This window comes from Carlito syrichta, unplaced genomic scaffold (genome assembly GCF_000164805.1).
Source record: "Carlito syrichta isolate Samal-C Ts95f unplaced genomic scaffold, Tarsius_syrichta-2.0.1 Scaffold79426, whole genome shotgun sequence".
NCBI lineage: Eukaryota > Metazoa > Chordata > Mammalia > Primates > Tarsiidae > Carlito > Carlito syrichta.
In genome coordinates this window covers 72491-94658 of record NW_007023522.1, presented here as the reverse complement: position 1 = coordinate 94658, position 22168 = coordinate 72491, and the positions used below count along the sequence as shown (strand labels likewise).

General features: G+C 35.2%; 1 protein-coding gene across 1 annotated transcript in view; it reads right to left on the bottom strand.

Annotated features, from left to right (window-relative positions):
* Positions 1-262: 262 nt before the first annotated feature.
* The window catches only part of IL1RAPL1 (interleukin 1 receptor accessory protein like 1), a 47242-nt gene continuing 25336 nt past the window's right edge, over positions 263-22168 (bottom strand). The window contains exons 3-5 of the mRNA XM_008054555.2: positions 14762-14905; positions 1504-1674; positions 263-1061 (exon numbers count right to left, since the gene is read on the bottom strand). Coding sequence (XP_008052746.1) covers positions 343-1061; positions 1504-1674; positions 14762-14905 — 1034 coding nt within the window. The 3' untranslated portion in view covers positions 263-342. The remainder of the gene's footprint in view (positions 1062-1503; positions 1675-14761; positions 14906-22168) is intronic.

The following is a 22168-nucleotide window of genomic DNA, read 5'->3' as shown; positions in this document are numbered from 1 at the left end:
AGCAAAAAAGGGTTTTCTATCTATACATCAGTCTCTTCTTTAAAAAAAAATGTAAATTTACAAATTCCAATGACATATAAAACAAAGTCAAAAAATGTAATGGTAAGAGACATGATAAAACAGGAAGACACTGATGCTACAAAGAAATTCCAAAAAACATATGTACAAGACCCTGTTTTTCCTCGTGTTCTAGAGATTGTAATGCATGTGTTTTTGTTTTTGCTTTTGTTTGTTTGTTTGTTTGTTTATTTGTTTAACAGCAGCAGTCGAGGATTTAGTTCCAGGCACTGGACTGCAGATTCCACTCAAGCTCCCAGGGATGGGATGTCCCTTGCTTTTCTGTCACCAAATCACACTGGATATACTGGTCTCCCTTGGCAACAACGGCAGGATGGCACTGTTTGTGTGGGCCTCGTCTGGATTCTGCTCCCTGTTTGATTTTGTCTGTGGCCGCTGCCCGTTGATGAGTGTCATAGGGATGTTACAGTAGGTATGCTGATTTCCTATGGAGGTAAGAGGCAGGGTGCCAGTAGGAGGTACGTCGTACTCATAGCTTCGGTAGTAGTGTTTCTGACGCATTTGTGAATGGTACGTGTTGTGAAAGGTAGAACGGAGATCTGGATGGGCAGTGGCTAGAGCAGTGGAGGTGGCCGCAGCCATGGAAATGGCCGAAACAGTCTGCAGCTCCCCAAAAGGCCCCTGCTCACTGACATCTAAAGCCTGCTCGTGGGTAATGGGTTCTATCCTCTTAAAAGGCATTTCATACTGCAAACGTTTCCAGAACTTAGAGTTCAACTTGTTGCATTTTGGTCCATGCCATTTAATTACCGTCAGGAGCTTGATGGTGTGCTTGAGGGCCTCCACCTCCTGGTAGTTCATAATTCCTCGTAGTTCACTGCATTCGATCAGTATCACTTTAATTTCTCCAGTCACAAGCATATTTCGAAGTCTGGTCTCCAGCTCAAAGATACTCCAGCCCCTTCTAACGACGTAATTTGGGGTCATGACAATAATGAGCCGCTTGCTTTGATCTACACATCTTGCCACATCTTCAATGTATGCTATAAAAGTGAAAAGTGCATCAGAATGAGTGATTAGAACATTTGGTCCAGAAAGCCCCAGGAGATTATATTCCAGACATTAAATGAGAATTGTTGTTTGTTGGGTAACACCATGAGAAGATGAAAATAGCCAATTATCACTATACTATATAGAGTTTGAGCCTTGCTTTTCCTAATGTTAGAAATGTTTTCTAGGTACAAATCTCTCATTTGGTTTCTTTAAATGTCAAGACTCATAAAATGAGATGCCTTATAGAATAATAATAATGGAGTATTTTCTCTGAGCTATCAAAAATTAAATTTTATATGAACACACAAAGATATTTCTTTCTTAGGAAAGTGACAGATACAATATTTGAAGTAAAGAATTCTGTGCAAAAAGTGATGAATGCACAGACACTCACATGAATATGTACATTCTCAAATGAAAATATTAACTTACTTCCAGTTGGGATTAAATCTCTATCTGGTATAAACAACTTGTATCCATAATGCTTTTCAAGCATATCAGGAAGGATTTCAAGGGCAAAGCGTTCTTCTTCTCCAGTCTCTTGATTCCACTGATCAGGATCCACTTTGGTGTATGATAAGTATGCATCATAATCTTTATTGTCTGTCAAAAAATTACATAGTTGCAGTCATTATAAAGAAAAAAATGACATGAAAACATCCACTTTTTTTGGTAAACATCTCCAATTGTCCCATTTCTAGGATACCAAAAAAAGAAACCTTCACTAATTTTCATTAAGAGTATGATAATGTTGATCGGGTGCAGTGGCTCATACCTATAATCCCAGCACTTTGGGAGATCGAGGTTAGAGGATCGCCTGAGCCCAGGGGTTCGAGACCAGCCTGGGCAACTTGATGAGACTTCAAGAAAAATTAGCCAGGCATGGTGGCACATGCCTGTAGTTCCAGCTTGGAAGGCTGAGGTGGAAAGATCGCCTGAGACCAGCAGGTCGAGGCAGCAGTGGCTAGAAGCATGCCATTGCATTCCAGCCTGGCCGACAGAATGAGACTTCAAGTCCCTCCCCCAAAAAAGTGTTCTATAATGCCAAATATTCTAAAACTAGTTTGAAGGTATAAAGGGTCACATATTGATTCATGGTTGTTGTTGTTTTTGTGAAAGTAGAAGGAGAAAAATCAATGAAAAGAATAATGAAGTGCTGACTTTCACTATTTTTGATGCACAGATCAAAGAGAATCTTAACTGCTTATAAAAGTCTCATGTTTCTATAGTAATTTGCTCTTACTCTAAATCTTACATTCACCTAATCCAGCCTTTGGCGATTTAACACTGTTGAAAAAAATAAAAAATAGAAACTGCACCTAGCTTAACTGGGGAGGAATGATTATTGAATTATGTGTATTGTGCTAATTTTCTGTTGGGGAGAAAACAAAATCAAACTTGAAAAAATTAAATTTTTTACTGGAAGCCAGGTCTTGGATTTTTGGACTGAGGATGATATTAAATGAAATGACTATAGAAAAACATATTATTTATTGATCTCCACTTATCTTGCATATACAATATTGACAAATTATTTTTCATCATGCTAACAGAATATAAATAAATGACAGTACTAAAATCTGATTTCTCTCTCTACACTTCCCCCTTTTTACATGAGAACTCTTCAAATATATGAGGACTACTATCATGTGTTCTTTTTATCTTATTTTTTCTAACATAGCATCTCAAATTTTTCATTTGTTATTTCTAAGACTAAGAAATCATTTATCCCCTGAATAGTCTCTCTTTTGTCAATTTCTTTTTTTAGAATAAAAGATCAAGATTCACAATTCACTTAAATTCTAAATACTGTTAATAGGCTGATTCTACCAATATCAATATCGTTTATTCTCTCTTGTGCTTCCCTGATAATCGTGAATGTATTACTTAATTATTAGATCAAGTAGAATTGAAACACAAATTTCAGAATAAATTAAGCTTTGCATTAGGAATAGAATTTAAAAGCTTTGGGCTATAAAACATCAACATTCTTGTCTCTTGTTTTGTGTGGCTTTGCGATACTTCTTTTGACTTCAGGGACATGAGAGTTCACTTCCTGAGATTCACATATATGTGTTAATTCTAGTGACCTGGTAATTGTGAGCCATCTAGAAGTCATTCGATTGTCGATTATAACTTTTCAGAGCAAACACAGATAACTGTTACTTCATGTAAAGTTAGCATGGGTATGTAAGACGCTAAAAAGTAAACTACGGGCTCTTTGGAAGAAAACCTCTAGTCATGGAAGACTTTTTAAAAAGCAGATCTTATGGAAAAAAGTTTTAGAAAATAGTAATTATCCTAAGTTTGCCATATTATGGTATTGATCTTATTCTTCAATCATAAAATAGTTGTATATATTATAAACAAAATCCAATTTTCTCCAAAAATAATAATTATATTTGCTATTGCAAATCTATGCCCATAGGCCAGCAGACTGTCTATAATGGTAGCATTTGTTGATGTAAACACTTTAGTTCAGTAAGAAATCCTGGAAAATAGCATATAATAAAGCTAGTATATAATATCCTTTAATATTTAATTAAAATACTCATTCATCAGCTATTCACATGCATTACCTAAGAGATATTAAACTTTCTTTGTAATATTGGTCAGTAGCTTTCAATATAGTAGGAGATGCAGACAAGTCAATAGTCAATTTCTAGGAGATAAATGTGTAACTAAGAGCAGTACAGGAGTCACAGGCCAAAGGGAAGTTTCCTTCAGTCAGACTGTGGAATGTAGTATTATATTGTGCATATACTATTTTCTTTCTAGAAATATGTTCCCTTCCCTTCCAATTTGCTGCAAAACACTACAAAGTGTTAGAGCTCCTCTAAATTTGTGTAATAATTTGATCTTCATTCATTTCCCCCTTGTCTTCTCTAGGATTAAAGATATTTTAAAACCAGATGAACAGAAACAAAGCACATAGGAATCAGAAGGGATGCAAATAACTGGTCTACCCATACTGGTAAATTCCAGATGGATATCACCTTTGCTTATATGACATTCTCTGCCTATGGTTCCTCTGCCTCTTCCATCACTCCTCTCTTCTAATCCCCAAACATTGTCAATCTATCAGATGTTTTCTGTGGTTCACTTCATTTTTCTTTCTAACCCACTTTGCCTTAACAATTATCCTTTCTTCTATAAAATCAACAATCACTTCTGTCTAGATACCTCCTTAATTTTTTACATTAATTTTATTTTATTTTAGATTCAAAGGTACATGTGAAGATTTGTTGCATAGAAATATTGCATTATGGCAAGGTTTGGGATTCTGAAGATCCTCATTCCCCAGTGGTATGCCTGGCACCCGATGGGTGGATTTTCAACCTTTATTCTTCCTCTCTCCTTAATTTAGATGTCCAATCCTGTTCTATTTCTCCTGAATTACAGCAGTTCCTCACTCATACTGGATCCCTTAATTGGAATATTCAGCATGCACCTCACTCTTAACATGATTACAACATAACAGGCTTCCCATTCCAAGGTCTGTTCTTCACCATTTGTTTTGTTTTAATAGCATAACAATTTCACTTCTTTATTTAAACTTCAGATGCATGTTTCACTTATTGCTTTTCTTTTCTTTCTTTTTTTTTTTGAGTTGGAGTCTCACTCTGTCGCCCAGACTGGAGTGCAGTGGTCACTCCTGGTCACCGCAGCCTCGACCTGCTGGGCTCTGGCGATCCTTCCGCCTCAGCCTTCCGAGTAGCCGGAATTACAGGTGCGCGCTACCACGCCCGGCTGATTTTTTGATTTATTGTAGAGATGAGGTCTCGCTGCCCAGGCAGGTCTCGAACCCGCGGGCTCAGGCAATCCACTCACCTCAGCCTCCCAAAGGTGCGGGATTACAGGCTGAGCCACCGAGCCCGGTTTGTTTTTCTTTACTAATAATCTCATAACCATTTATTGATACTCGTCTATTGTATTCTATTTACATCTTAAGTCAAGCCCTTCCCATCTCTCAGCTATTATAATTATACTTTACTTAATCTTCCCTTTTCATTTTCTTCTCCTTCTGGACAACAGGTCATCAAATTTCCATTTCCAAACCTCACCACTAATGTTTTATGGTGGATTAAAAAAATATACATGGCTACCCATTATCTAAATAATCAGCTAAATCTGTAGTTTGCTTTCCTTGAAGTTGAGCTTGGTTTTTCTGAGTTGGAAGTAATTATCTCTTTTCCCATGTATTATATATTATTATGTTCATATATTATCTTCTCTCTTAAACTTAAGGAGCCTTGACTTAGATGTGTGACCAGGGCTTAGTAGATGCTCAAACATCTACTATGGAATAAATAAATGGCCTTTCATTTTGGCATCGCATGACTCACATCCTGGTTATGGGGAAGTTCTGGAAATTTTATCGAGACCTGGATTATCAGGAGAGATGACTTTGGAAATACAGACTCCATGCTGTTTAAGGAATTACTAAGAACTGTTGGATTGAAGTTTACCAGGTCTCCTTTGGAAGAGTCTTGCACTGTAGTTTCCCTGTGACTTGAGGGAAAACCTTATGGTCTATGTAAATGCCTCTAGGACAGTGGTTTTCAGAATTGAGCATGAACGACAGCTATTTGGAAGACTTGTTAAAATAAAGGCTACTAGGCTCCAATTCTAGTACTTCACATTCAGTAGGTGTAGCATAGGTCCTGAGAATTTTCATTTATAGCAAGTTCCCAGGAGATGCTGCTGGTGGTCCTGGGGTCACACTTTGAGCAACTCTGTTCTAGAACATGGTATAAGCAAGAAGAGATTTCAATGACATCAAGCAACTGCATTCAGTTGCCAAGCAATAGACCAGAGCATCATAAAACTAAACCTTGCCCCCTCAGCTCTATGATAAGTGCTCCTGATACTTAGAAAGCATATACTCCAAATAAAATAACTGAAAATCCACATTTTTATTAAAAAATTGTCTAGAATTGTATATAAAGTAACCATATTAACCTTAAATAACCGTTAGGAATTGGTAATATGACATGAGTCAGTTTCTATCTCTTTATGTCATCTGGATAAATTTACAGCATTTAAGCTAATATCTTCCAGTCATACAGGAGTTTTTTGCAAGAAAATTACCCTGGTAGAAAGCCTCTTCTAAGAATCTGCAGCAACATCTTCAAATCAATGGGATGCTTGATTGATATCCAATTTCTCTCTTTCCCCAGAGTCTGCCTCAGTGCAGTAATGAGTTAGGCATTTATTTACCACCAGAAGCAAATTCTCGATTTGAAAGTTGTCAGACTATAAACACGGTGCCAGATGCCATACTAAATTAAGCAATATTTTTGACTCAAAATCATATGGGTTCTAAGTTATCTTCTCTTTCCCCAATTACCAGCTGAATATGCATCATGAATAGTAACTCTTAGATTGTTTTGATAGTCACAAAAATGTACATTGACATATCTTAATGTGTATGATTTTCATGTGACTGGTGAAACATTGGAAAAGTTGACATTTTTATAACCATAAGAAAACAAAATTATAGGACAGGGTTATGATAATTTAAATTCAACTTTGGTTTATAAAGAGCTTAAAAGTAGTTATAGAGTGATGCAAGAGTATATTTCTTATTCTGAGCTTTCTGTAAGTTAAGCCATCAACTACAATTCTGTTCACTGCAAAGAGAGAAACAACTAGTGTACACACTCTGTAATAATCTTTCATGATCACAAACACAGTAATTAAGTTACTATTTCCATAAATTTGAAGAGATGTTGGCTGAGATGTCCTGCCAAAAATAGAACAAACAAAAATCCCAAGATTCAACCAATCAACTATTTGTTTGATTACTAAAAGTCAATCAAATGGTCCAGCAAATTTTCTCTTTAAATGGAATGAATTTACTACTGGGTCTGATGTATTTTAAAAATTTTTTTAGGAGAAAGAAGGAAGTTTGGATCCTGCATAATTAAGAAATAAAAACATTAGTTTAAAATATTATTAAGAAATCTTGATAGTGAATGAAAAAATGGAACTGTGTTCAGGAATGGAAAAAGTATTTGGAAAGGTGATAAATAAACGCATTTTTCTTTTAATACATGAGAGGATGATAGCCTCAATGCTTCTTAAGAGATTAAGAAGTCAGGAAATTCATGAATTCTTTTTTAGAATAACACAGCTTTTAAGAAAACGTAGATTGAAGACTTTCTTTTCAAGATGAAGGTGGTGACTGTATTGGATTAAACTAGGAAAAAGATTTATTAACATTAGAAATGGTTTAAGATTGACATCCGAGTTTTGGGGAGTTTTTAACCTTTAAACATCTATTGAATAGTTGTCAGATGTTATTGGCAGCTGGCCATTTCTTTTTTTGTTCTCAAATATTTATAAGTCACATAAGTGAAATTGACTAGTGACAGAGGCCATCATTCAGCAAATGGTTTCTCAAACTGAGACTGAAAGAGGGCTCAAAGACAAATTGCACATTTCATCGTTTTATGTAATCCTGAAAGATGATTTTGAATGTGTAGGTGTGGTGTGTTACTACAAAAAACTGTGATAATTAAAAATTAGCATCCGTATAATTTGAATAAGTAAGAGTTTTAAAAAACTAAGCCCCATTTCTTTCTCATGCCTCAGAGTTACCATCAAATGCTTTCTCACATTTTAAGATATAATTTTTAAAATAAACTAAGAAGAATTAGATAATATATTTTTGAATGAACAAGCATTAATTATATATGATCTTAATACATTGATTTCATGATTATAGAATGTCATTGTTTTAATAAATTTCACTTTTAATTTTAGTTCTGCTATGACAACCTCTGGCAATTGTATTCTAAAATGAAATTGCTTGAGTTGTACACTTTGAAATGTTTATATTGTTCTAGTTTACATGTGTGAGCATTTGATACTACTTTTCTGAACTATATGAATCCATAAGTTCTCAAACACTTGAATGTAATAATAATTAAAATATTTGTGGTGTGATATAGTGGGGGAAAATACCAGCAACTGCGCTCCAGTTTTGATTGCCATAACGTTAAAAAATTTTATTATAAAGATGTGGGGTACAATTCAGGGTTGGGTATACAAACATTGATCATGCAGGTACCCTGTTGATGCGGTATGCCCCTTCCTCCCCTAGGAGTTTAATACAACTCATTTGAGACTATGTTTTCTGATCTACAAAACAGCACCTTCCTGGCGATGTCGAGGAATAAATAAATCCCCACCATATGGCAAAATACCTGGCACAAAGGAGTCATTACATAAATACTGATGTCTTTCCCTTGCATCTTGAAGACAGCAGCGGGCAACATAAATTTAGAAGTCTTAAGAGGGAAAGAGGTGGCAGAGTAGTAAAGAGAGCACAGGATTTGGGCTAAGAAGGCTTGGTTCCTACCATTTAAAGTTTATGATTTGGAGCAAATTGTATATCAAACAGAACTCTACATTTCTGCTTCTGGGATTTAAAAACTCATTCTAGGTTGTTCCTGTGTATGGAAATTTTCTAGTTACCATCAGTTACAAAAGAACCACACCAAACTAAAAAACAAACCCTAAAGGGTTTTTTAATGATGTATAGAGTTACTGTGTTTCAAGGATGAACATGAGGACAATAATTACTGAATCTATGAACAATGAGTGACCTTGTAATTGAAAGAGAAAGAAAAATGTATTCTATGGTCTAAGATTGCATAGATACTAATTTGTTTCATATGCCTGAAAGGGAACTGATATTCACATATTGTGATGTGGGGGTGGAGATTATAAAAGATTGCTCTAAATCATTTTGTCCAATGCCTATCTCATTTTGTCCACTTCCAACATAGGATTAGGAGATCTCTTTCTTCATCTATAAAATAGAATTCACATTAGTGATTGTAGTGTTCTTATAAGCTTATTTTCATTATAAATAAGCATGCCCCACATACTTCATAGTCAGGGAAGGGAGAAAAAATACAAAACAACAGCAAAAACCACTTTTCCCTGTTAGAAAAATAAACATAAAGGGATTACAAGCCTTAAAATAAAACTTGAAGGGACATTCCAGGCAGAGACATGAAGGAGCAAAGAAGTCTGATGCTATTATGATGTCACCATATATCTTTTAACTATTCCAGCATAGACAGTATAAGTCCTACTTTAGAGACAGTAGGTTGTCCTTATCAGAAGGTCAGACAGTAGTTAATTAAAATAAGACAGCATTACAGAGACAGCCACTACAAGCACTTAAATTATCTTTATTTCTGATCAAAAGTAGATGCTTCATCAATTAACACACTAGATATCAGAAAATGGGTTTCATTGCTAAAAATAGTGGCTTTTCCCTAAGTATAATGCATCTTAGAAATGGTATCTCCATGGTAAAATCAGTATTATTCAAGACATATGGATTACTTAATGTAAATTAGAAACACACCCCTATCCTTAAACAAATCAAGGGAAGAAATTCTCCTAGTCTTAATTCCAAAATGGTCCTGTTTCATGATTTAAAATATTCTTGAATATCATTATCTTATAGTTATCTTAATCCTACCACTGAAACATTATCACATTTGCCTCAGAAGAAAATTTCTTGAAAGGTTTTTTGAGAGCACACACACACACACACACACACACACACACACACACACATACACACACACACACACACACACACAGAGTTAGAACTTCTTCAAGAGTTATATGCCTGTTTTTAAATTTATATATATATGACAGAATTTGGCCAAATTTTCTTTCATTTTATTGTGGAATCAATGTGTTAGGGGAGAAGCTAATCTTCTCCTACCTTCAGCCATTATGGTTACCTCACTTCCCTCAATAAACCTGAGAATTATGCATGATTACATTGTCTTAGATCAGCTCTCAAAAGCTGTGCTTTTCCAAAGACCAGCATCTTATTCTTACTAGAACTCTGCATGTTCAGGTTTCATGGGGGTGGCAATGCTGCAAAAATAAGGTGGGCTACCCTTTGACAGCTATTGCATTCTGAGCTAAGAAACATGGTCTTGCTTTGGAAGGCAAAATGGAGGTTTTTTTTTTTTTAAAAAGAATCATAGTAAATTTGTCCTTAGAAAGATAATTTGGTTAGACCGTGAAGGATAAAATAGACAATTAGAGAATGAAAGCAAGAGGTCAGTGTAGGAGGCTTGAACAAGGCAACTGCAGTTAAGAGTAAGGAAGATATTTATTTTCAAGAGGTGTAATTTGACTAACCTTGATGACTAAATGACTGGAGAGAAGAAAATATGGCCAATGAGGCAGAGAATGATATAAGGAACTGAGGTACAAAATGGAGGATTTCAATGAATGAGTGTAGTTGTGGCGTTAGAAGAAAAACACTAAGGCTTGAATTCAGAGATGATAAAATGTAAGGTTATGTAAAGGGGAACAAGAAGTGATGAGAACAAACCAAGGGAGCAAAGCATCAACAGTTTCTATCTTGGAAAATCTTAGAATTTTTCTATGTCAAAATTCGTATTTCCCTGGTATAGAACTAATATTGTCAAGTAATGCCTATTGTAATGACTTGAAAGGAACGGGTTGAATGTGTCCCTTATGCTAGACACTCCATCTTCCAGTCTGATAAAATGACTGTAATTCCTGGAATTTAGAGTCATTTTGACCTGAACTAAATTCTTTCTAGACATACAATTCTCTGATTATCAATAAAGTAGTCAATACAACACTTTTTATTCAATACATGGTCAATGAATCTTTTATTATCATATTCTATAATAGGACATTACTTCAAAATATGAGCTAAACCTTTTGTTGCCCTCCTGTTCTTCTTCACAGTATTTGTCTTTCCTTATTTCCAGGAGTATTTTATGAATTCCCCGTTCAGGAATGTAAATATGGTGGCCAATAATAAAAAAGGCATTGCTCAGCTTTGACTTCTAATTCACATTTTATAAAGTCAAGATAATAATAATAATAATAATAATAACAATGATAATAATAATACTTTAAAAAACCCTGAAGTTTCTCTTAACAGTCATCCCTTATTGGAAGAGGAAAAGACTTGTAGGAGAGTTAGAAAGCATGGGGATTTTATAGTGTCGAAGTTTTCCACCATTGGAAGAACAGATAATTGTTCAATCATAAGATCCCTTAGAAGGATCTAAGGGAATGTGACTAAGGTTTTGAGGCTACCTGGGTTTCTAAAAAGGGATCGCCAGGTCCCCAAGGAGGGCAAATGGATAACAGAACCCCATATGGTCTGAGGTAGAATCTGAAAAAACCAAGAATTTGTGTTCTTTCTTCTAGGAAAGATCCTGGAAAACTGCAAGCTTTGCAGAAAAAGCCTGCACCCATCGTGGGACCTGCATGTAAAAGAAGCCATGAGTGAAGGAGATGACTGTTTCTTTTTTAATGGGGAGGTGGGTATGAGTGTAGCAGAGTTTATGGTGCTGGAAACACAAATAGGAATGTCTGAAATTTTCAAAGGAGAACATTATGGACAAGTTTTGTGAAGTTTACAGTTGGAAGCCATGGCAAGGAACTTGGTCTTGAGTAACCCAGTGCTCAATATGTCTAAAGACCAGGCGGTAGTATCCCAAGTAAGAAAGGTATGTCATATGTACCAGGTGACTTTTCCTTTTTTCAGAAATCTATACATGAGTTCTCTGGAAGCAGATTGCTTGGAAAGAGGAGAAATGAAACACTGCAATTTTCAACTGAGTGTTAACCCACAAGAAGCTGAATTCCAAATCAGAAGTGACTGAATTACCTTGGAGTGACAAGGTTATGAGTTTTTTGCCATCAGTGGGAAAAGAAACTTTAGAGCCATGTAGAAAAGTTTTCGAGTATTAGAGAAGTAAAGAAAGTTGCATTTATATACTTCTAACTTTTGTTAAGATATGGATTTTAAATTTGCTATATTACTATGACTGTAGTATGTTTCCAATGAAACAGTATTTCTAGAAGTTCTAGAGGTTAGATGACATGAAGCAGGAGACAGAAGTTAAGGCGGGCCTCATGAACATCATTTCAGCAAGAACAAGTCTGCTTTAATATAGGGAGACTGTGCATGTGGTCTCACTTCTAGTAAAAATCCTTTCCATAAAACCACTTGAAAAATTACTAACTTGGCGGTCTTTATTTTTTTTTCCTTTTTAGGGGAGTAGTTTGTACATCAACATTATCCAGATGATAATTAAATTTGTTATTTTTTTTGTACCTAATGCATACACAGTGGCATCTCAATGAAAGCATTGATAGTTAGATTCTTGGTTGTGTTTAAGATGGCCCTAGAGACAGAGTTCTAACTATTTCTAAGACATTTATTAACTAAATTATCTTTCCATGAGAACCTCTCATCTGTTGGGATAATATTTGTTATGATGTGTCTTTTTTTTTTTTTTTACTTTAAACACTTGAATAAAAAACCTGCTGCACATTGAAAGTGAACTTGCCAAAAAAAAAAAAAAAAAAGTGGCACCCAAACACAATGGCATACCGTGCAACCATAAAGAGGAACAAAATCATGGATTTTGTAGCAATTTGGATGCAGTTGGACACAATCATACTAAGGGAGCTATTACAAAAACAAAGAACAGAAAACCTCATGTTTTCAGTCATAAGTGGGCCTGAACATTAGTCATATAAGCAGAAGGGTGGAATCAGCAGATGCTGGACACTGTTAAGGGAGGGAGAGAAGGAAGAGAGAAAGGAGTACGTGACAACACCATGGGTACATGGTCCGCTACCAGGAGGAGTAAGGGCCAGCTAGAAACCCAAACTTCACTTGCATGCTGCCTACTTATGTATCACATCCCCACTTGTACCCCACAACTCTAAAATAAACAAACAAATAAATAAACAAACCTAAGTACCTAACAGCTTCAGACTAGCAACGGAATTCAGTAAGGTTACCCAAGTAACCCACTGAAGTGTTTACATTTAGCAAGATCTTTAAAAGAAACTTCAAGTCACTGAAAGTTCAACTGCATGACTGTATGACTGTATGACTCATACTTTTGTCATTATATTTCATCATTTTCTACGCTCAGAAAATGACAGTTAAAAACTGCACTGGAAATTGGTGGTTTGGGTAAAATCATTCATATCCTTCAGAAAACAAAATCTACATATTCAAAATAAGGTTAGTAGATAAAGTGGGACTTGTTTTGGCAATCCGCTTTTCCAAATATTTTTTACTGTGCTCATTATGCAAACAGCATCAGATCTTTAGATCACACTGAATATACTAAATTGTTTAAAGAAGAAAAGTAATAAAGACCCTATGTTCAGTAAAATGAAGACTTTGGAAATAGACTTACTTTAAAATTCCATCTTGGTCACTTATTATACATGTGTTATCTTTTTGAGTGAGTAATTTAACCTCTGGGAGCATCATTTGCCTTATCAGTAAAATAGAGATTATAATATTGACCTCAAGATTTTCGTGAGGCTTTAGCATAAATGACTTTAAGGATGCCTAGCACTCTGCTTGGTACTCATCCAACCATAGCTCTGACAATGACAAGTTTTCTTTTTATTTCTTTAAAGCAGGGGCCAAAGAAAAAAAAGAAAAAAGAAAGAAAAGAAAAGAAAAAGAAAAAGAAAACCAAAAAACAGAGGCAAAGAAAAATAATTTGTATTAATAGCCAAAAAAGTTAGAAACAAAGGACAAATAAGTTCTTTAACTTTTAAAAACTGAAAAAACAAAACAAAACAATTGGGTTGTCCCTTAGTGGGAGTGTAAGGCAGGCTGAACTTCTCTTCACAAATCTGACAACCGACAGTTTTGCCTGTGGATTTATTCCTGAGGACTCTGGAAATGTGGCAACATGGGCAATTGCTTCATTTTCTTTTGACCATTTTGTACAAAATCGGCAGTCAGTGAAAAAAAGTATATAAATTTGACCAATAAACCTTGGTCATCTGTACTCTTCACTATCAGTTTGCATATGCTTCTTATATTGCAAGTTTATCTTATGTTCTTTTCAAATGACCAAAAAGGGAAGAAACGCCAAAAAACAAAAAATAAGTCCTCTAATGGGCAGTTTAGGCACCTCAATTGTAAGAACCCCCAAATCCTCTTAGATTGTGTACATATTTATGGATGACCAAAAGCAAATGATAATTATGATTTCCATAAAACAATATTTGCTTATCTAATTTGAGTAAAAATATTAGAGGCATTATTATGAAAACAATGTACCTGTGTACTTTTTCATCTGTTGTTTCACACTTGGAATAAAAATTAGGCTATCTAAATATAGATAAATAAGCAAGATTGAAACGATTGCTGAATGAATTCTAAAATACTCAGTACAATTTATTATAACTGATCAGTCTAAATAGGAACAAATTGAAATTCACTTCAAACTACTGGTCTAGGAAACACAATTAAAAGAGACACTCCTTACCTATAGAAAAATAAAACTGATCTTTTAGTCTTGATTACAAGGTGAGATAAAATGAACACTCTGATGGTATTGCAATCAGTGTTTATAATTCATAAGTGCTGTTTGAAATGCAATTCTAAAAAAGGTGGGTGTAGCTTTAAAATATTCAGAGGAAAATACATATAGTATTGGCTCCAAAACCATCACATGTATATTTCCATATAAAAGATGAATTTTCACATTGAACATTGACAGATTATAAGAGCTGTTGGCAGAGACTATGCAGGTAGTTTCTTTCTCTCAGTAAAACAAAGGCAAGAAACAAATAAGAATATTCAGAAAGAACAATAAAAAGTAACTCATCTTACCTCCATCGAGCTCTTCAGCTCCAAAATGATTCCTGTAGAAGAGCATGATTTCTATCTTGTAACACTTGTAGATGGTCACCAAACAAACAAGCAGCAAGAGGATTGCACCAAGCCCTCCAGCAAGTTCCACTGTGTACATTAGCTCTAAAAAAAATCAAACAGAACTATATCATATTCATATCCCAAATCATAAATTCAATATAATTTCATATATTTCTGGATGAGATCAAATATGGGTAATGGGTTAACAGAACCCCATCCCTTTTTGCATGAAATTTGACCTTTTGATAACTTTATAGCTTGGTTTCCTTGGTAACCAGATAAGTGGTATGTGGTAACTATGTTGCTAAGCAACATTGCTTATGGTAAAAATGAACTTTGGTTGATAGATTGCATTTGGACTGAGAGAATTTTAAATACCTAATTGGAAACTATAATATTGGTTTTCCTGAGTGCAGTAACTCTTATATATAAACATATCCCTTGTGGAGATCTTGCAAGCTTTGCTTGTGAGGTTGATAAAAGAAATATTGGCTCCTGTGGATATGAAGCTTTTAAGCCAGAATGGCTTTTGCCCTCACCCAATGTGAATCTTGATCCCTCTCACCTGAGCTGTCACCTGGGGGTTGGAGGGCCAAAGGGAGGTGAGGGATCAAAGACCACAGTTCCAGGAGGGCACTGTGGATTGTTGTATAGAGTGTTAGGAGGACAATCTAATGAATGCTGTCTGCTGACTCCTGCCAGGAGCAATGGCTCTTGTGCTATATCTTTCTGAATAGAGTGGTTCCAAGGTAGTCTACCATAATCTTGGAGGCTGAATACTTACTTGGGCTTTCATTATCTAAAATAAATCAGAAACAGAAAATCAAAAACCACATGTTCTCACTTATAAGTGCGAGCTAAACAATGGGTACATGGGAACCTACAGAGTGGAATAATAGACATTGGAGACTCCAAAGGTGGGAGAGTAGCGGGGGGGGTGAGGGATGAAATGCCTATTCAGGTATACTATTTGGGTAATGGACAGACTAAAAGCCCACATTTCATCAATATGCAACATATCCATGTTAACACAATTGCACTTGTACTCCAAATCCATATAAATAAATTTTTAAAAAGTAGGCTTCCTAGTGGATGTCACAACAGAATATGTTGGGAATATTTTCTCTTCATTCAGCTTTTTACTATTTTTAAAAATCTTCCTTTGCTTCTCTTTACTAAGCATGTCACTACGTTCTATCCAAAAGAGGAATTTTCTTTATACTTACTCTATACAAGTTCTCCTTTTCTTAAACAATGTCTATATCACATCAAAAATTATCAGAGAGATTTGGGGATAAAATATTTATTTTTCTCTGCTTTAGAGCTTATGGATGTTGTAACAAAAATGAGGATACTGGTATTTAAATAGTAAGCCATATGCACAGATTTTGAAACCCACTTTAACAAAGTGTTGTTTCTGATCATCATAGCCCAAATGCTATTACGAATGGGTAGCTATTGTTGTCTATAGTTGACAATTACCTTGAAAAGTATGAGTTTTCGTAATTACCATTAAATATAAGTATTCACAGAATTCAAGATCTAACATAATGTTATTTTTTATTCCATAATGTAGAGTCCTCCAACAAGCTATTCAATTTCATAACGCAGTGAATGTAAGCTTAGAACAAATTTTAAAATAATTCATGGTTTCATGTAGTAATATGATGAATGTTCAGGGTTCACTTATGAGTGAGAGCATATGGTACTCAGGACTTTGTTTCTGCGATAAATCACTGAATATGATGGACTCTAAATCCACCCAAGTTGCTATGAAGTCCATAATTTTGTCATTCTTTATGGCTTCATAATATTCCATCATGTACAGCCAGGGGAGGAAGTGGGACACATAACTCTAATAAGGGTACCTGAAACCAAACCAAGTGAAATGAGGAACAATGGGAGGACCAGACTTCACCTGTATGATTGCCATTTATGTATCTAACCCTGAATTGTTCCCCACAACTTTAAAATAAAATAAATAATAATAATACATGGTTTTGCAGTAGCAAATATTCTCAGATTATAAGGTCACTCCTGAATTCTCGGAAAGAGGGTGAAATCACAATGGGAACAGTACAGTTTCAGTGAAAAATAATCTGAAAATGATGGTCACCCTTTTCTCACAAGTGCATTGAGTTTGTGTATTTTTTATATACATGTGATGTCACTTTTCCTGTAATAATTATAGAAAAACCTTAGTCATATTTCTCATTATCTAGTCCTTGATATCTAATTCAACAGTTTAATAAAAAAACCACATATAACTACTATCCAATCAAATGGAGTTTCTGTACTTATTTAAATTAAACAGGAAATAAAAGAAAATCTTACTAAAAGTGATTGAACTTTATACATTTAAGAAAAAGCAAAGTGAGATATTAAATCTTTTAGAGTCTAAATAAATTAATATAAAGTGTGAAATACTGACAAATACCACCAGCGGCATCATTTGCTTAACTTTGTGAGGACCCACCCAAGACAGTACTATAAAAGTACCAGGAAGGAAACACAAAATGCTCTTCAATATAATGTTTTCTCCTATTATGTGAACAGAAAGTATAAGTGAGTGGATAATACCGTAGGGTACATTGGATCTTGTTCTCTCAAAATATGAGTTAAACTCCATCACATACAGAAATCCACGTAAAACTCTAACATATGCCCACAGGGTGCTTTATACACCAGAAAAGTAGGATTTAAAATACACCAGATATAATGTGAGAGATAAGCATTTGGACTATGGCTTGTTTTAAGATTCATTCTGTTTTCTAATTCAGTATATTAAACACTTGGGATTTACCACTCTAAAATTTCTTGCATAAGAAAAAATAAAAATAAAAATAATCATGAGCACTTAACTTCCATTTCCAAACATTGTTAGTGAGAGTACTCAATGGTATTACTACAATGGAAATTTAAGGGTAGTTTTTAAGAAAGTTAATTATAAATCTACCCTGTAAATAGGCATTCTACTTTTTGGTATTTTCTAAAGAGAAATATACACAGATAATCAGAAGAAGACTTGTACAAGAATGTTCAGAGTAGTCTCATTCATAATAGCCACAACTGGAAACAACACAAAGTCTATTAACAGCAGCCAATGAACAAACTATTGTATGTCCATAAACACAATATACTCATCAATAAAAAGAATAAACTACTGATACACATAACATGCATGAATCTCACAAAATTATCTTAGGTCAAGGAAGCCAGATACAAAATAGTTCCTACTAGATGAATTTATTCAAATTGAGTCCAAGTACAGACCAAAATAATCCATAGTGACATAAATCAGAAAATATATGATTTGAGGATGGTTGAAAGTATAATGTATTGGAAAAGGGGAAGCAGAAACATTTTTGGGTAAAGAAAATATCCTGTGTCTTGTTTTTGGTGTGGATACACAAGTGTATGTATTTGCCAAAACACATTTAGCTGAACACTTAAGATCTATGCATTTTATCTTATATTAATCATATTTCAATTCTTTAAAATTTTGATTTTTTAAAAAGGTATTATAAATTCTATCTCAAGGTCTACATGGGAAAAACTCTAAGGAATGTTGAGAGTCAGGATAGTGTCTCTGCTGTAGATAACTGTCCAGGCAGGAAATGATTCTTTCATGGTACTTCCAAGCATATTCTTGGCGTCTGGAGATGCAGCACTGGGCCTGGGCATGTACAATGCCTTAAGTGCCCAGATCTAGTTAAATAGTTTTGTAAATAGGAAAACAAAGCTATACCTGAAACAGAATGCTACAAATCCGATAAACATAACTCTTTTCTTTAGATAGTATTTATAATACTGGTCTCTATATACTTCAAAAAATTTTTAGGAAGTGGATATGTATACATTTAAGAACAAATTTGTATGTCCTTCTTTATGGCTGCATAATATTCCATTGTGTACTATAAGAAAATGACTGACAGTACTGGGAAACTATGGGGGGGGGGAGGGAGATGGGATTAACAGTAGCAAATATCTGTCTGGGAACAGGGAAACAAAACACCTCATATCAACAGGGTGCCTGAATGAAATGTAATTGTATACCTAACCCTTAACTGTACCCCACAAAAGCATAAAAAAAATTCCATTGTGTATATGTAGTGGGAAACTGTCAGGGGACGGGGGTGGGACTGCCAGTTGAGGGAAACTGCTAGGGGAAGGAGAGGCACACCTCATCAACAAGGGTACCTGCATAATCAACGTTTGTATACCTAACCCTGAATTGTACCCCACATCTTTATAGTAAAAAAAGAATTAAAAAAAGAACAAATTGTGTGAAAGTAAGTCCTTATTTTATTTATTTATCTTTTTTGAATTTGGAGTCTCACTCTGTCGCCCAGGCTGGAGAACTGTGGCACATTCACGACCACCTCAGTGTCCATCTGCTGGGCTCCGGCAAACCTTTCGCCTCAGCCTTCCAAGTAGCCAGAACTACAGGGGCACCCTGCCATGCCCGGTCAATTTTTGACTCTATTATAGAGACGAGGTTCGCCAAGTTGCCGGGGATGGTCTTGAACCTGCCAGCTCAGGCAGTCCACTTGCCTTGGCCTTCCAAAGTGTTGGGGTTACAGACTGAACCACTGAGCCCAGCCAGCCCTTATTTTTAGAAAAGTATTGTTCAAATGTAAGTTACTCCCAGATACGTCCATAGTATTACACACAGAATCATGGTGTTCTTGTAACGTCCTTATAAGAAGGTCAATTATTACATAATTTTACTTTTTTTTTTTGAGTCGAAGTCTCACTCAGTCACCCAGACCGGGGTGCAGTGGCCGCTCCCGGCCACCGCAGCCTCGACCTGCTGGGCTCCGGCGATCCTTCCGCCTCAGTCTTCCAAGTAGCTGGAACTACAGGCACACGCTACCACGCCCGGCTAATTTTTAATTTATTGTAGAGATGAGGTCTCGCCAAGTTGCCCAGGCGGGTCTCGAACCCGTGGGCTCAGGCAATCCACTCACCTCGGCCTCCCAAAGCGCGGGATTACAGGCTGAGCCACCGAGCCCGGCCTATTACATTATTTTAATGCAGTATTGTAATATACATGCCTATATGCTATAAAGGTGCACACATTAAAATGGTTTCCATTTGATTTAAATTAGTCACATTAGTTTATATAGCATGTGTAAACTCTTCCATAGAAAACGGTGCATTACATTTATTCTTCACATTCTTTTGCTCCAAGCTGGACACATTCGTTAATATGAGCACTATCTATTCTTGCTTATCCTTCGGGTTAGGACAAAATTACTAGGGGTTAAATTCTGTCACAGTTAAGAGAAATCATTTGGGTCCACCGCTCTATTTTATCTTTACATTACAATATGAATGGTGTTGCCCCAGCAAATGTCATTTTCCTTTTGAAATGTGATCTGCTTTTCAGCTGCAGTTCAAGTTGCCTGGAGTGGCAGCATTTAAAAAATAAAAAAAAATTCCATTTCTGCACAATTCAACATCTGAGGACAGAAAGAGAAAGTGCAGACCTTTTAAAATCTGTTTAGCCTTTGTGTTATTTTGTTAAAATGATAGACTCTGTCCCCTTTAAGAGACTGAGACTGAATATTGAAAATTGTAAAGCAAAATTGCGAGGCAAAACCTAAGGAAAACTGGCATTTGGTTAAACACAACAAATGAACAAGTGCCAAAGAGTTGCATCTAAGGGCACCAGCAGTCATTTAGTTACAGGCAATTAACAATAGTTCTTGGAAAGCTCCAGTATGGGCTAAGGGAAAACACATTGATTATTGCTGCAGTAGTAGACTGCTTTGGAATAAATTGTTTCAATTTAAAACTAGATTTGCTACAAGCATTTTGAGCAATGACTACAATTTTTTTTTCTTATCAAGACAGTTGGAGCAAGCAACCCCTTAAAAGAAACAACTAATTAAAATAAAGCGCATGCCACCTCTTAGTATATTGGATTACGTTACAAATAATAAATGCATTTGGTTTACACTAATCTTGCTGCAATTACCTAGTGCAGTATGAGATCCTACCTTTTCTTCTTGGCCTGTACGTGGTGTGATTATTGTTTGTAAACTTTTTCTGTTAGTAATTGGTGAAATAAAGATTTTAACAATGTAAATAAAAGTTCACATGTATTTTTGAACTTTTCACTTGTAGTTTTCATTTCATATCTCTCTTTCTTCTCTGTGTGTATACATATATATAATGTATATATACATCTATCTATCGATCTATCTACACTATTGTCTGAGGTATAACTGAAGATTTTAGATGGTTTATTCTTATATAGTTCTCCCTAAAATTGGCTTATTCATTATATAAAGTCCTTTGAAATGTTCTGCCCTGATTTATATGCAGCAAAATGCAAGTTTGTAGGGGAAATACATGATAGACACTATAATGATCCCAGTTTATTCATTAGCCTCACCAAGTACATTTTTTCTTCTCTCATTGTGTTGTAAAGAGCTAAAGTTTATAAGGATTTATCCATTCACATAAATTCATATGCATATTTATTTCTCTGGAGCAGTATAACTTATTTGCTCTTGGCAGGAGGATAATTATGCTCAGCCTACAAAGATATTCAACTCAACTCCACAATACATCAGCGCAATTTAAAGGCAGTTATAATTTTTTTTGGGGGGTAACACATTAAGAAACTGAATTGTTATTCACATAAAGCAAGAAAATGTTTTGGGAAGGTATAAACTAGTATGTAAGTATAGCAGTTTTTATTTTGCAAAAGTTCTTTATGGAAAGGCAGGGTATGCCCTCCAAAATAATAATAATAAAAATGAAAATTGACCCTGAAATGGAGCAGCTTGATCTGTGTGACCAAACATTTGGGGCAAAAGAATATCTTCAAAGCAGTATACGAATATTTTGTCATTTATAAAGAGGTTTTCAGTCAAAGCATCAATTAACTTCTACTTACTGCCAATCAGGAATGCTAGGGTCTATCATTAGCACCCATTGGCTAGGGTCTATCATTAGCGCCCAGTTAGACTAGGTCCCACAAGCCCTTGGAACTTGTTATGTTAATGAACTGCTAAAAATGAAAAATAAAATGAAAGACTATAGGAAAAAGTGCACCATTCTGTACACAGTTTGCTGGAGTCTACTCTTGGATTGTCCTTTTCCTCTTCCAACCAGGTAAAAAGGGTGTTAAAAGTTGTTGGTGTTTTTTTTTCCCTATAAAATAAGAGCTATTCACAAGTGGTATGTTTTAAAAGATGAGTTAAAGTGAAATGACAGTAATTTAATAAAGCATAAATCTATTCATTCATATTAATTTTAAACAAACCAATAATAAAAGAAAACTCTTCTGAAGAGCAGAATGTCATCTTAACTGATTCAGGCAAAAATTATCAATGGATGTTAAAATTATTG